Source organism: Astatotilapia calliptera, chromosome 23 (assembly GCF_900246225.1).
Source record: "Astatotilapia calliptera chromosome 23, fAstCal1.2, whole genome shotgun sequence".
NCBI classification, from domain to species: domain Eukaryota; kingdom Metazoa; phylum Chordata; class Actinopteri; order Cichliformes; family Cichlidae; genus Astatotilapia; species Astatotilapia calliptera.
The window spans coordinates 6,424,157-6,439,696 of NC_039323.1; the positions used below are offsets into that span (position 1 = coordinate 6,424,157).

Here is a 15,540-nt window from a genome sequence, read left to right on the forward strand (position 1 = left end):
AAGTAACACTTTCTCTGTTTCTGTAAAGCAGTAGTGAACAGGAAATACAGTCATGTAAGAAGTCTGGAGGCAAGACGGAAGACATGGTTTGCACTTGATGTGTGTGCTTGGCTGCAGATGGTCTGCAATAGGAGTTTATGAGGATATGGGTTTTTGAGGAGTGAGGCTGACAAGATATTATAATATTTTAAAACTATACTGCAGCAAGAACTCAGCCATATAGAGCCATTTCATGTAATAATTTATATAACTTCCATTGCTAAGTGCTGCTGTAATTTTGAGTAATTGTTATGTTACTCTGTTATTTGTCAAAGCACATTTGCTTTTGTATAATTTGCCCTGTTGTTAATACCATATTATACCAAATTTCCCCTTGTGGGACAATTAAAGGATTATTCTATTCTATGATATATTTGAATGGTGGAGGGATAATTTGCTTTAGAGTTTAAACTTGGACGGTGTGAATGGTATGTATGCGTACTGTGTACTAAAGAGAAGGGGACAGCAGCACAGCTTAATGGGCTGTCACATCCCTCAGTGCACACCTCAACACACTGACCCACTTTGGCTCTCTGACTTTGGCGCATCTGCGGCATGCTTTTCAAACGCATCAAGCCCCACTTCTGCTAGGCAGAGCAGAAAGCACATGTCTGTACTGAGCATGTAGACCGTGACGAAGAAGAGGTACTGCAGTTTTTATCATAAAGCACAGCGGAGGAGAAAAAGACTTGTTTTCAAATGACTGTGCGCTTCAGAGGAAATGCTTCCATTATTGTTTGCTTGCTAACAAGACCTCCCTTAGAGAGAGAGAGAGAGACACACACACACACACACACACACACACACACTTAATGTTTAATAGTGAGAACAGATTGAGAACCGATGCTCGGCCTGCAGGACTGTTGGGTGTCAAAGAAAAGGCCTTTAGTTCTTTAGACGGAGACTGGCAGGGTTGGCTCAGTGTTTCTGTTAACACTAAATGCTACACAAGTCTCGTGTGATCCTTTATTCAGTCTCACAGCTTGTGACCTTTCCTCGATCACACAGATCCGTGTTGGTCCTGCACATACCCATTGTGCTCATTTCCAACTCCCTCTTTTTATTCTTGGACTTCACTGGAGTAGCTTTACATGATTGTTCTAAAGAACCTTTTTTTGTTTTGTTTTTTAAAATTTAAATCTTACCTTGAGTGCCCCCCCCCCTCCCAGTTTATCCATCGTCTGAAACAAGCCTTTTTTAGCCCTGTTCCTATGATAGTTTGCACCTTCCTTTCTTCTTCTTATTGTAAGCATACATACAACAAAAGTAAATAGGACACACATGTGAGTCAACTCTCTGCATGGAGTATTTTAATGCCAGGTGTTTACTGTTTCCATGATGCTGGGCCATCTGGGATGCACTGCTACAGATTTGTCATGTAAGATGTTTTGTGTAAGACACCCGTCTAGAGCAGTTCCATGGGTGTATGGGTACTGTAACAGAGTTACAGCCACCCCATGTATATATCATATTTTCACCAGATTAAGACGTGGAACTTTCCGTGCTTCTAACGAATGAATGACTAAAATAATCTGATTATCAATAGTTGATAAATTTTCGCCTCTCACTCCACTCCCACAAACTATCACGTGCAGCGCAAACCCTCAGATTTATTTATCTTAGTGTATGTTTGCATTTCTTACTAATCAGTGCTTCCAGCTTGAATATATAATGCTGCCATAAAATAAGGTTGAGGTGAGGATTAAAAGGACAGGAGATGAGCAGTTTAAGCAGGACCTAGGACATGTCCAATGGAGGTCATGGAAGACCTGTTTTCATGGCTGCTGGAGGTAGGAATGTAAAAGGTCAGTGCACGATGTGGAATGCGTTGTCACATGCACAGATACGCTGGCACGTGCATGACGACAACACACACAAAAACACTCGCTAATACGCATTATGCCCTTCAGTACTGAGGCAGCCTGGGCCTTTTGTGTGTGAACTGCAGTATGTGAATGTCAGAAGGTAGTCTGGAATTCAGTGAATACAAGGAGGGAGAGGCAGCCAATTCACAGAGCGAAGTCTGATTGAACGCCACTTGCTATGCAGTCTTATGAGTCACATTTAGCTTAACGACACGTCCTCTTCTGCAAGCTCCAACATGAGTAGTTCTACTTTCTGTCACTCTTCCTCTTCTTATTCCAGTCGTGCCCTCTGCAAGGTTTATACTTGTGATGTTGAGACGTCAGCCCGTCTTGTTCCCCACACACACCTGTGCCTTATTAGTGCGCACATGTTTTTCTGCCAGCTGACATTATAAACATTCCCTGGGCTTGAACCTCAGAAAGCCCAGCATTATGACACGCCTATGTGGAGTTATGTCATCAAACACAGCACATTTCAGCTCAGCTGACTGTCAGGTGTGTCAGACACAAGGACATTTAAATCAGGAGCACCAGCTAGTTGGGATTGGATAGGGTAAGGCAATGAGTCAGATGTGATTGTTAATAGCGGGAGGTGTGGATATCGGAAGAAGCTGTAAAACTAGATGTAAACTAGCTAGGATGGTTATGGTTAAGGAGTTCTAACAGGACAAAATGAGTGACAGCAGATGAGCAGAAACCTGCTGTTATCAGAGGCTGTTTACACTGCGCTGGGTTGATAACACTTTGACTATAACACGCCGAGGACAGATGTGAGAGCTTGTTAAAGCTGTGTACACAGATGCTATTTCTGTCCTCCTAGCACAGAGATGTTTGTATGTATTTATTTATTTTTTATATTTAACGAGCTGTGTGACGCAGGGGGGAAAAACGAAACCCAAGTGAGGCAAACGTTCATTGTCTTATTTATTTGATTTTATGTATTTATTTGGGGTCATGTCTTTATAGGCTTATCTTAGCCAAAGTTTGAAGTTTATTTTGGATTATGGAAATCTTAATGTAGTGTTTGGGAAAGGTAACAAACAGAAATACTGACTATCGTTATAACCTGGAGGGAATAGGAGATATACCATGCTCCAGTCTAGCTCAAGCTTTTATTGCTTATCGTAGTGAGACACCTACTGGCTGATGTGAGTTATGGAAAGAGTCTGGAGGCACAGAGGGAGACAGGATTTCCACTGTGTGGGTTTTTACTCGTGTTCAGAACAATCATGGTGCTTTTTGTTCTTTTCCCCCTTATTTCTTTTGTTCCTGTCTTTCACACACAGACAGCAGAGACCAGCCTTGGAGAACGATAAAACTCGATAGACAGACGAAAACAGAACAACAGCCCAACTTCACTTAAAGCATTATGTACATCTGACACCCATCTGGTAAGTGTGGCTTTTTTTTTTTTCTTCTTTAAAGAATGTCTAGCTTTTTACGTTGCCTGAGGATCAATTTAATTTTTTATTTTATTAAGTCTATGAAAACATAGATTGATGCTTAACCTCACAAGTGATATTTTTAATAAATGTCTAATTTGAACCTAGATAAAAGGGCAACACACACATCGGTATTGGGCCAGGAAATAAGATAATTACAGATGTAGTATTTTTGTATACAGCAGACTCAGACTTGTAAACACAGGCCAGCTATTGCTTCCTGTAGGGTTATGCACTTTGTCAAACAATGTGAGGATAGTTTACATGATATGCCGGCGTTTTGCTGGTATATCTGTCTTGTCTTGTCTCGGCAGAACTGTATAAGGAAGTTAATGGAACAGGCCACTTGATGAAAAGACAAACAAGTAGGCAGTCAGGCTGTTTACACTCACGGACCACAAGCCCCTTTCACAGAAGATCTTTTCCTAATGCTCACCTTAAGCTCCTTCTGTCCCGTCTTTCCTCAAGCATAGTAAAGGCAGACTATAAATGTGCACATCCATATGGTGTGCACAGGCATTCTGGACCAATAGCTGAACCTCACAACCGTTTAACCAGCATTTCTTTACATCATAACTAATTTCGAGAGGGTACATTTTTCCTTGTAGTTGCGACAGTATGTCTAAATCAACCCATTTCAACCAGTAGATGGCGCTCTTTTTGCAAGATGAGCAGTTTGAATGCTGCTATTAATGATCAGGATATCGTGCGCAATTTGCTCACTGTCATATATTTTGTATATGTTTTCTGTCAGAGGGCCGGGCGGGCTTTGCTGTAGCTGAGGATGATGAATGGTCTCCTGCATTAGAGCTAGATGGTGTGGGAATGATGGACCTCCCTAATGGCCAATCCAGTATCTCCACCAGTGCTGCCACAGTCTCTGAGGTAAGGCCTCATCCACGTCAGTGTTTTAAAATGCAGCCTGTGTATAGCTTAACTATGAAAGGTTTTCGTGTATAATTATTATATATTAGTATTAGTCAGCTGACATATTAAATAATAACATTTTAATATATTATGTTTAGTTTTTCTTGGTGTTCATTTTACAAATCTCAAAACCTTACCAACATCACCACTCTTTTTCATTTGGTAATCCAATTCTCAGAAGCCCAGCCATCAGTTTGTGTGTGTGTGTGTGTGTGTGTGTTTCTGTGTGTGTGACTTCCAGAAGAGCAGCAGCTCGGAATCTCTTAGTGATAAGGCATCTTCAGAGCTGAAGAAGAGTTTTGACGCAGTTGTGTTCGATGTGCTGAAGGTCACTCCTGAGGAATATGCAGTAAGTGAATTTTCTGCGTTTCTGTTACAGTCTCTTCTTTTCTGATTAACCTGCATAAATGAGGGGTTATAAATGTGCATATAAGCAAAAATCCGATGTGCTGACTTAAGACGGGAGGAGATGGGGTGATGGAGGGGGAAATGGGGTCAGAGTTTGCATCAGTAATAATTGATGATGTCTGGCAGTGGCAAGCAGCTGCTGACAGTTCCCACAGCTGCCTCTGCCCCATTTTCAGTGACTTTTCAGTGTCATCTTTGGAAAAATAATAATACTAGTAAAAAAAGAAACTCAGAACAATGTCACATTTTTGTCGAACTAGCTTTACCTTACAGGATATTCACATGAAAAGAACATAATCTTTTGAACGTCTGCAAGCTTTTTTAAATACGTGTGCTTGTCTTGTTGTGTCCCATTCCACCACAAGAGGTCACTCTTGGTCTTATTTAATCAATCCCTGATATATTAATGTCTTTCAAGGTGGTGTCAGGTAAGTAAAGGAGTCTTAGGAGTAATGGGTTGTGCATTATCACAAGCCCAATTTAAAAAAACAAAACAAGGAAAATCAGCATTTCAGTTGTTGAATTGTTATTACATAAACCTTCTTTATGACAACATGGAACTTAGAGGAATTGTGACAAACGTTAGTTTGTGTAAATATTTCAATTTGACCAAAGTATATCTAACAGGTGCCTTTTTGCTCTCCTTCAGGGCCAGATTACACTCATGGATGCTCCTGTGTTCAAAGCCATCCAGCCAGAGGTGAGCAGTTAATGTGGAGAGGAAAAACGATGTTAACGGAATGACAATTATTTAAACTGAGTGGGAGGACTCAAGGGAGCTTTTTGCTTTACTGATGAGCAACTTTCAGTCCTTTGGGGCATTTGAAATCTTTAAAAACGTTTTCACATATATATTGTTGAAAATGTAAGACTGCACTCTCTGTCAGCAATTTAATTTAAGCAAATTTGTGGCATTGTGCATGTTAGCTAACTTGGGTTAAGCGTCAGGTTTACTTGGCTTTTATAACTTCAGAAGACACTTGAGTACCTTGTTCAACAAATGAACTTGTGCCCTTTGTTGATTATAATAAATAACTTCATCTTAGACTTAAGCATTGCCATATTTAGTTTCTGACATTCACTTAGTTTAGAATAGCAATTTGAAAAAAGGTGCATCAAAACTAGCAGTGGCCATTTAAGTGAAACGTGAAGACAGTAGACAGGTTTCTAAGAGGGGTGTAGCAGCTGGATCAGTTGTATTCAAAGCCAACCAAAACGAGTACACAAATACAACACGAATGTGCTAATTTTATTCACTGAAAGATAGAAATATTACTTCATCACAGATAGAGCTCAGTGAGTTAAAACCCTGTAGTAGTAACCAGTATTTCTAGTGGATGACTGGAAAAAAGTAGTCTACTAACAAATCCAAGAGATTTGTGCCATGAACTGAAGGGTGTGTGTAAAGAGATGACTGAGATAAAGAAAAAGACCTGTGATAAAAAGGCTAGTCATAATATTCTAATTTGTCGATATTTTTTGCCTAATTTGGAGTCGGACACTTGGCCAGTGTGCAGTCAGTGTATTCCAAAGAGCAGCGGTATTCCTGTCATCAGTCATGCTCCTGCCTCTGGTTTGCATTTTCATGTTGTTTGGGGTCACTGGCCCGTTGCAATATCAGTCCCTCTCTACAAAAATAGATCCAGGGAGTGCTGATTGTCATGGGCTTTCCTCCACAGATGCCTGACCACAAACTTGTTGAAATTTTATGGAGCACTTAAACTCAGACTGCCAAGTGCTTTGGGTCATGGTCAGATCATGCTGGGATAACATGGGTTATTAGGTTTTGTGCAAAGTTGAATCCATCTAAGTTCAAGTGCAAACTGTCATCAAGGAGAAGGGGACAGAGCAAATCTGAACTCGGTGTGCATTTTTAGAAACATTTTAAAGCTTGTTATTTGTCATGATAAACCGATTAATAAATTAAAAATGAACGTAGGAAATTACGGTGGTGGCCAAGGTAACTTCTTTGTACATACGAAGTTTCTCCATTGGTGCCCCCAGACTTTTAAACCACATTATACATTAGGAATTCCCCCTTGCCATGTTTTTCCTTTTCCCTTTCATACATAGGGTACATGTGGTTTATGTCTAACTGTCATGTTTTGCAATAGTAAGCCACTGTGATCACAGCTCCCACGCTTTGTCATATGTCAGTTATGCGAAAAAAGGCCATCTGTATCTCGCGTATTCTTGCACACCTTTTCTGTTGTGAACGTTAGACCTCATGATTTGCCCCTGTTGGCTGTCAGGCCCTTTCCTGACAGACATGGATAACCTATGTTTAAGGTTGACCGCAGTGATCTTATAAAAACTGCATACAGACCACAAGCACATTGTAGCGTGGCTTAGTCTGACTCCTGCTGTGGCATATGTGCAACATTTGCATTTCTAACAGCTCATAACCTTTCTGGCCTGATATCAAGCCACGTTTTAATGAATTAGGCTTCATATAGTACAACATGCCCTTTTGCGTCTTGCAAATAGTTTGTGTTTGAGCAGTGGAAAAAGGGAAAAGAACAGACGGAAGTTCCTTAGTAGAAGCAGGCTTTGTCTGTCGTGTTTGGTTTGTTGTGAAGTACCTTGCAGACTGACGTGAAGTGGGAACGAAGGGAAAGTGAACTAGAGGCATTTGGAAAGGAGCCACTGCCCTGATTGAAGAGGCGTGCTGAGAGGGTGATGAATGCCGTAGTGTACCATATGTAGAGTGACCCAGCAGGATCTTGGCAGGTGGTAGAGTGGACTGGTAAGGCTTTTTATGCTCTCACTGTGCTTTTGTTTCAGGAAACTTGCTGAAAAAAAAAAAAAAAGTACATGTCCATGCTTGAACAGAACTGAGAGTTTCCAGTGCTGTCAACCTTCTTTCCCTCCTCACAGACACATGATGGAGGAAAAAAACCAAGCGTGTGTGTTCAGGCACTCCTGCCAGTTCGCTCTGTTCACTGGCCAAATAGGAAACTGTTAAATTACTTTTTTTTTTTTTTTTCTTAAGTTGTGTAATCTTGCCTTTTTTTTTTTTTTTTTCTTCTTAAAGGAAAAGTTTTTAATCGATGTATAGCATGAACTCGATTAAACATCTGGGATATCGATCTGGTCAGTTAAGTAGCAGAGGGGGTTGTTAATCTGTTTCAACTGTTTTAGTGTTAATGAAATTAACAGCAGGTCCACTAGACACAACACCCAAAAAAGGAATGCCTTTACGGGTGGCGGCCACTATCATTTTTTTCCTTTCTCATCTGTTCTGAGTGTTGACTAGTTTTGCATTTGGCTAAAGTCAGTGTTGCGAGGCGCTCAGGTACTCCAGCTCCCCAGGACGGCACATCAATATTCAGTTTATCGCCAGAAGGTTTGCCGTGTCTCCTGGCATGGTCTCAAGAGCATGGAGAGAGGCAGTTACTCTAGGAGAGCTGGACAGGGCTGTAGAAGGTCAAAACCCATCAGTGGGACGGTTTCTGCCCCTTTGTTCAATGGGGAACAGGATGAGCTCTATAAAATGACCTCTAGCAGGGCACTAGCATGTTGTACGTGCCCGTCTGCACTAATTGCTGGATCTCATCTGCCCTTTAAACTTAAATTTCCTTTTTATGGAACAGGACAGAGTTGCAAAGAGCCAAATTTGGCGAGAGATGACTCGATACTCTGTGCCAGTGCATGACGGCTTAATGACCTATGCCACAATTCCAGTACTTGGGAGTAAAGGTTCTACCTGAAATGTCTCAGGATGTAGAAAACGGCTGTTTACATTCTGGTTCGTAACCACAGACCCAGCTCTCTTATCTCATCATCTGTCATCACAAGTGATTCTCAGTGGGTCAGGTTGACCCAGCCTTCCCTTTAACTCGATGTTTTCTCCTTGGGCAAGTTCAATGGAAATGTGCACTTGGTGGTGATTGTGTTCCAGGGAGAGAACTAAACCTAGCGGAAGCATCTGAAGTCGTATCGATGTGCAGAAGGAAATTACTTTAAATGGTGCATTTAAAGCAAAATGCTTTGATTTAATTTTTTTTTTAATTTAATTTCCTATAGATGTCTTTATGGCAGTTTTTACATTAGATAATCCAAGCTTGTCCAATAGCAGTTTCATGGTTGAGCTGCTCTGTTCTTCCAGTCCTGCACTTAATTAACTAATAACTTCCCTAACTACATTAAATTGGCTGAAATGACCATAAAGTAGCTGTGACTTGACCTTTTGGTGTTTGTGTTCTAGCTTTTTTGCTTTCCTCTCTCCATAAACACATCATAACTGTCTTAACATAATAATGTGAGAGCTGGTGTGAGACAGTAGGCCACAGAGAGAAACTTGCATGCATACATGACACACAAGCAGATATTCTGGCATGACCTTGCAATATTTGCCCCAGACAATATTATAGTAGAACAGAGCTTCTCAGTAATTTGTGTATCTTGGTCATGACGTAAAGAGAGAGCCTGAGAGGTCTAGCCAAGTTATCTGGATGAAGAAGAAAAGATAAGTCTGTCACAATAGCTATAAAAGATTACACGGGACCCGTGGATATATACAGCAAAAATGGTGTGGAGAGATGCTATAATGTCTGGCCAGCCACTTTGAACAGGAAACATAGTTTATTCTATTTATCTTTTGATTGGAAAAGCAGCGTGAGCGTCAGGTTTAAGAGATCAGAGTATAACATGTCTGTCCTTCACAGCAAACACAGAATGTAAACACATCTGCTTCTTATGATGCGTAAGTGACAGCTCATAAACCTCTGCCAGACCTGAGGGTTGTTGTAATTTACTTCCACTACGTAATGGACCCTCATCAATGCAGTACAAAGAGAAATTAACAGAGCTTGAGAGCATTGTCAGTGTCTTTGTGCTCAGTTTGGAGCACAGGTATAAATAATGGAAACACCAGAAGATATTTATTTTTTTTCAATGGTAAAATAATCTATACTGCAGACCAGACTGAGCTACAACCCCCAAATGAATTTCTGTTATGTTCCTTGGCTGTTGGTTTGCCATTAAAGTGACAAGATGGATCACAGAGAGAGCGGGAGGAATGGATGTGGGGGTCTTGTTGCAAATCTTTTTCTCTCATTTGAACTTACAAAGTATTGACTACTAATGGATTTTAGCATTGGCTGGTGTTTATTGTTTGAACTGGAATGTATAGCTGCTTGCTATAGTATGGTTGATCAGCTGACAAAAGGGGGAAAAGTAAAATAAAAAAAAAAAGGTAAATTATAGATGAATTTAGGTGAAATAAAGTGACAGTGGCTGACTTTTTCACCCTTCGTTTTCTCAGTTTTTCAGTCCCAGCAGGGTATTTCTAATTTCATAATCAGATCTCCAGCTGGATATTATGAAATAAAAGCTGCGGGGGAAAAGTAGTTGAGTGATGCAGAGCGGATTGAGAGGCAGAGGGTTGCCTTTTTGTTTTTAACACACAGTCATGACAACAGCCAAGTACGTAATTTTGTGGCTTTGGCTGGCAGGTTTTGCTCCAATTCTCAGGGAACTATCAGATTGCATTTTACGTACCGCTGAAAAGTATGTCAGATCCTCACGTCTGAGAACCCAGAGCAGAAATCCTCAGAACAGGCTGACTTGTAGTTGGACGCAAGTTATGTTTGTCTTTCTCAGGCCTATCTTGGCTTAGTCTCTTCCAGCCCTGGATGCCAGATAAAGTAACGTTTTCTAAAACGTTTCCCCCCCTTTTGCTGTCCATACAATTACAACTATAAGAGAAGCATCACGTAAAAGTTTCTGTAGGTCCCTGTAGATCTGCACAGTAATGTAATGTAGAGATTAAACTTTTATTGCTGCACAACAAATGCCGGGGGAAATCTTTTTTACACTGCAGCCTGTCAGCATAATGATCTGGACATGTTGATCACAATGAAAGCTGGAGAAAATAATGCTTTGGTAGTAGAGACAGAAGAACCACATGGACAAATTTTCCATTGTCAGAGATGATTTAGTCCAGTTTTACTGCAATATGGTCTTAATTATATTTGATTTTTGTGTAAGCATATATCATCTTTGACAAATACAGTTTGATGTCTTCTTTATAGCAACACGGCTTCTTCTGGTTTGAGTATAATAAAGCATAAAATGCGTGTACTGAATTACATAAATAAATGTACTTTTAGAAAAGTAATTCTTTCCACGGTGTGTGCATAGCCAGGTAATGGGGGCTGCTGCTGCTGGCTTGAGTTCCTGCCAAGTCTATAGTTCATGACTGTCTGAGATGAATGTATTTTTTTATTTTTTTATTTTGTCTTAAGACAACAGAAACAAAATAGCAAATCAATAGATTCTAAACTCTCGATCGGCGCACAGACAACCAGAGTCCAGTATCGGCCCTCCTGTCACTTAAATTCTTATCTCTACAGTCTCCTCTCTGCTTTTATCAAGCTTCATTTCAGTTTCACTGCCTCCCCTTTCTCATGTTACTTCTCTTTCCGTTCTGTTTCTCATCTTCATCAGCTCTTCCTTTCTTGGCCTGTGGGCTTTAACTGTTTCCTTGCATCTCGACACAGGTTTCCAGTAGATAAAAGAATTTTAAAAAAGGAAGTGCTGTGATAGCTCACGCGAGCTCATCGCGAATGGTGGCCAAGCAGCAGCTTATCGTTTTATTTAGCTTTTGCTAAACAAACCAAGTCAAACTTTGGTGATTATGAAGATGTATATGGTCCGTTTTTTAAGAAGTTTTAAGATTGTTGTGGCTGATGATGGTGTCTCATTTATTTTAATGTCTTTGGTTGATGATACCCTTTAAACCACCTCGGCTATTGTTTGTCACTTGTAGGTCGTATAATCAATCGTTCAGCCAGAGGTGACTTCAGATTTCTTTAACAGCTCTTAGTTTAAGTGTACAGACCCAACAATGTAAATGTATCTGGCTCCTATCAGCCCCACGGGACTGCGCTTTAATGAAAATGCTGCTCAGCCAGACCAGCGTGTGGAAACGACAGGCTGTCTGTGGTTTGGCGTAGCAGACGTTTTTTTTTTTTCTTTCTTTTACTGCACTCTTTTACTGCAGAATTTTAAACCCTCTCCTTACCAGAGCTGCTTTGTGAAAGCCCTTCTCCAAACACTCAACTGTTGTCAGAGTTTGTGGTGCCTTAGTGTGAAATGAGGCTATAAAGGACCTAGGAAAAATAAAGGGAATAAAATCCTAATGGCCTAATGGTCTCACATGAGGAAACTGGACTTAAATGATTTCAAACACGGATGGGTGGTTAAATTAGAAGACTGGCCCAGGTGGTTTAGTGATGAAGGTTTTGTACAAGTTGTTTAAATTTTGTCGCCTTCCCGAGTGACGACAAAACACCAACGTCTGTCTGTATGCCCCCTTTTCAGGTGTTCAGCCTACCTGGGTGGGCAAGTGGTGGTTTGAGCACACTAGCGCTACCACTTCCTAACTGTGTGTTTGTTTTAGGAGTCATCACCAAAGTTATGTGGAAGTGAAGGAGAGAAAAATGATTGGCATTATGTCAGGACACAAGGAAGCAATTATTTGAAAAGGACTGATGTAAAATAAACAATTAGGGCACTATTTTAGCTGTATCCTGTGACGGGGACGGCACAGTTAAACACACCGGAGTCCCCGCGTGGTCTAATAAAACCTTGTGGGAAGATGCTGTGTTAGGGTTTCTGCAGTGTTTTATTTTACAGCCTCACTGCTGTGCCTGCATCTTTGCTCCATTGCACTCCTTTTTCCTTTACTTGTATCCTCATCCTGACTCAGGCAAAATGGATCCCAAGCATCACCTCGCCCACGCACGAGTGTCTGCTTTTAACATCTGTATTTGATATGTTGTATCTTTGCTCCCACCGGCGGATTCAGCTTGGAGACTCACCGTTGAACGAGCACAGCTTCTCTTTAGAAGTAGACACGGTGATACGGTCCAGTTCAGGGAGCTGCGAGCAGTTGGGTGGAGATTGCTACTTCCAGACAGTCTGACTGCCTCACAGGGGGTATTGTGTGGGGGAGCAGCAGTCTCTTTCAGCTGCTTATATTGTAGCCTAACTCAGCCATGCTGGCAGGGATTAGCAGGAGAGCTTGCACAACATTTTTCCTACTGTTATGTCAGTGTCCCTGGATTGTGGACAGCCTGCAGGGGCCATACGAGGTCCCGGGTTCCTGTTGCAGTGCAGTGTGTGGTCTCCAGCTTTACCTAATCGCTGAGGACATCAGCAGAAAGCCACACTCACTCTGGCCTGGTATTCAGAAAGAAATTGGTCTTTTAGGAGGGGATTTTCTTTGTTTACCTTCCAAAAATCACTTTTTTTTCCTTTCGATAACATGTACCCTAATTATTTTCCAAAGCAGCTGAAGCTGCTGCTCCTCTTTGTGCTGAAGTGATTAATTGAGAATGTTTTGACAGAAAATCAGTGAGCAGGCATTTCAGTTGCCCACATTAAAATGATCCACGATGACAAAAGCCATTCCAGTGCTAATTACATCCTCTTACATGTGTGTCAGTACTTTTACATTTTAGTGTCTTTATGTTTTTAAGCTCAGCAAAATACATTGCTTGTGCTTATTTAAATCCTCAGTGTGCAACAATTGCACCTTTGCACCAAAATGTCTTAATTTAAATTGTTACCATTGTTCTGTGCTTTGGTTTTGCCACGGCACAACTGCCATCAGTTGGTTGAAGTGAGCATCAGATTTATTTTTAATGACACAAAAAGAGGAAAAATGACTAGAAAAACAATGATTAGAAGCTAACACTTAAGTTTTTTCTGTTTTGCTACTTTGTTTTTTTGTCTGGTCTTGACTGTCTTTGCACCCCTTTACGAAGAATCCTTTTAAGTCTTTGATAATATTCATCTGGATTGAGAGGCACACATTTTGCATCAGTTTAAAGAAAAGTTGACGTTATTCATTTTACACTCATTTGTTGTCAAAGGCAATTGTTTACAACATGCTGTCCTCGTTCTTCACTGAATCCTTGAATGCTTGTTGCTAATACCTTCCTTGAGGTGTTGTTTGTCTGTTATCGAAAGCGGTGAGTTTAGAACATGGATAAGCTTACCAGCAGGTAATTTGTATCCATCAATTTATTGTTCAGGAGACTAATTATTTTTGAAGATCTGGTTGATTTTGTTGAGGATTCAGCCAGCTGTTTTCTCTGTGGGGGAAATTCCAACAATTACTCCTCGTCTAGATGAAAACGTGTATCAGTGGAAAGCGCAGACTTTACTGATGAAGAACATGTTGTTTTGGGCAGCAGTTCATTAATCTGTCCGAACCTTTGCCTCGATCTTGTCTTCAGCGGTTTTCCCGTTCTCATCTGTGTTTTTCTCCTCTTACGTTGTGCTCCCTACCTCTGGTACTCTCCCCACAGTGTGACCCTGACTAGACTGTTAAATACATCAAATAAAATGCTGGCGTATGCAAAAAAAGATCTGTGACTCGCTACATAATCTTTATTTCCCCGATTCTGTGATTTCAGGAGCTGTCAAGTTGTGGCTGGAACAAGAAGGAGAAGCACAGCTCTGCTCCAAATGTTGTGGCCTTTACCTGCAGGTTCAACCAGGTGAGACGGGGATCACCATTTACACTTATTGCCCTTTTATTTCAAATCATTCTAAAGCCTCAACAGAGAAAGAAGGAAAAAAGGATGAGAAACAGTCCTGCTCTAAGTTTATAGATTTATGTGTCTTGGCTATCCAGGAATGGAGGGAATAAAGTTCTTCTTTCCACCGCATCCCCTGCTTTCATTCTTCCATGTACCAAATCATCAACTTTGCTTTCCCAGAGGTGGTTGTTTTTAAACTGTTTGTCATGGCAGCTCTTTATAGTCCCTTATGTCACCTCCCTGCTATTGACAGAGTTATATATATCATAAATGGTCCCCAGGTGATGCTGCTTTGAGGAAAAGTAGCTTTTGTTTTTTTTTCCCCCTTCATTTTTTCTTGTCCTTGGTTTTTCCTTCTTTCTGGCATTCATGGGGTTTTGCATGTGTGCTTGTAGGAGTGCGTCTGGCTTGATCCCTCAGTGCCCCGTGACATCATCAAACAGGAAGTTGTTGGTAATGCTTCAAGGGGTAGCGGTGCCCTTTAATCCACTTCCAGTGTTTCTGCCAAATTCCTCTGGGACCCTCTTTACTGCCCTCCAGTACTAATATGAGATTATCTAACTGGAATGCGTTGCTGTGGAAACTTCTCCATGTATAGCACACCCCAAACAGGGATTCAAGATGTTAGCTGAACACACACAGCTGCCGGCAGCCAAGGAAAATGAGCTTTTTGGATAATGGAACCTGGACTGGGAGGACAGAGAGTCCCAGAAAGCCCCGTAATTGAGCTAAAGCCATATTCTCTGTCCTCCGGTCTTTGTTTTGTTGGCACACTGCTTTCGGAGCCAGTGAAGCAGAAAAGAATTGGCTAGCTCATTTGATACAATATGATGAGTGCACTTTAATTGTTCTTTAGTTTTCTGTAGAGACAAATTGGGACCTTTTTATTGAATAAACAAGGAATCAGATGGTTAATAAAGATGTAATGGTCATGAACCTAAACAAATTAGAATTGTTGTGATTTTTTTTTTTTTTTTTTTTTTTTTTTTTTCTCCCTCCCGAACTCATCTTTACTATGGAACATACGTTAGCAGCACATCTGGATCATACCATCATCAGCTGCGGTTCCCATCGTTAGCCAAATCTTGGTCTCGATCCTTTATTTTTCTCTCCTCAGGTCATTAGTTGGTCACTCCACATATCAGCTCATGTTTGGATCTGTCTGCTTCCTCTTATTTATGATTATTGAGATCTTGGGGCCTTGTAGCTCCATCTGGAGGCATTGATACGGTCATAAACACAGTCCCGAAAACATCATCGTTGTTTCAAGGCATACCCTTACAGACACGGCCCTGTCTAGGAAGC

At 41.0% G+C, this 15,540-nt stretch overlaps 1 protein-coding gene across 3 annotated transcripts in view; it reads left to right on the top strand.

Annotated features, from left to right (window-relative positions):
- Window positions 1-15,540, top strand: part of ralgps2 (Ral GEF with PH domain and SH3 binding motif 2) — a 71,886-nt gene that overhangs the window by 20,064 nt on the left and 36,282 nt on the right. For all 3 annotated transcript variants that reach the window (XM_026158733.1, XM_026158735.1, XM_026158734.1), the window contains exons 2-6: window positions 3,191-3,295; window positions 4,101-4,231; window positions 4,515-4,622; window positions 5,331-5,381; window positions 14,110-14,193. In XM_026158733.1, coding sequence (XP_026014518.1) covers window positions 4,172-4,231; window positions 4,515-4,622; window positions 5,331-5,381; window positions 14,110-14,193 — 303 coding nt within the window. In that variant the 5' untranslated portion in view covers window positions 3,191-3,295; window positions 4,101-4,171. The remainder of the gene's footprint in view (window positions 1-3,190; window positions 3,296-4,100; window positions 4,232-4,514; window positions 4,623-5,330; window positions 5,382-14,109; window positions 14,194-15,540) is intronic.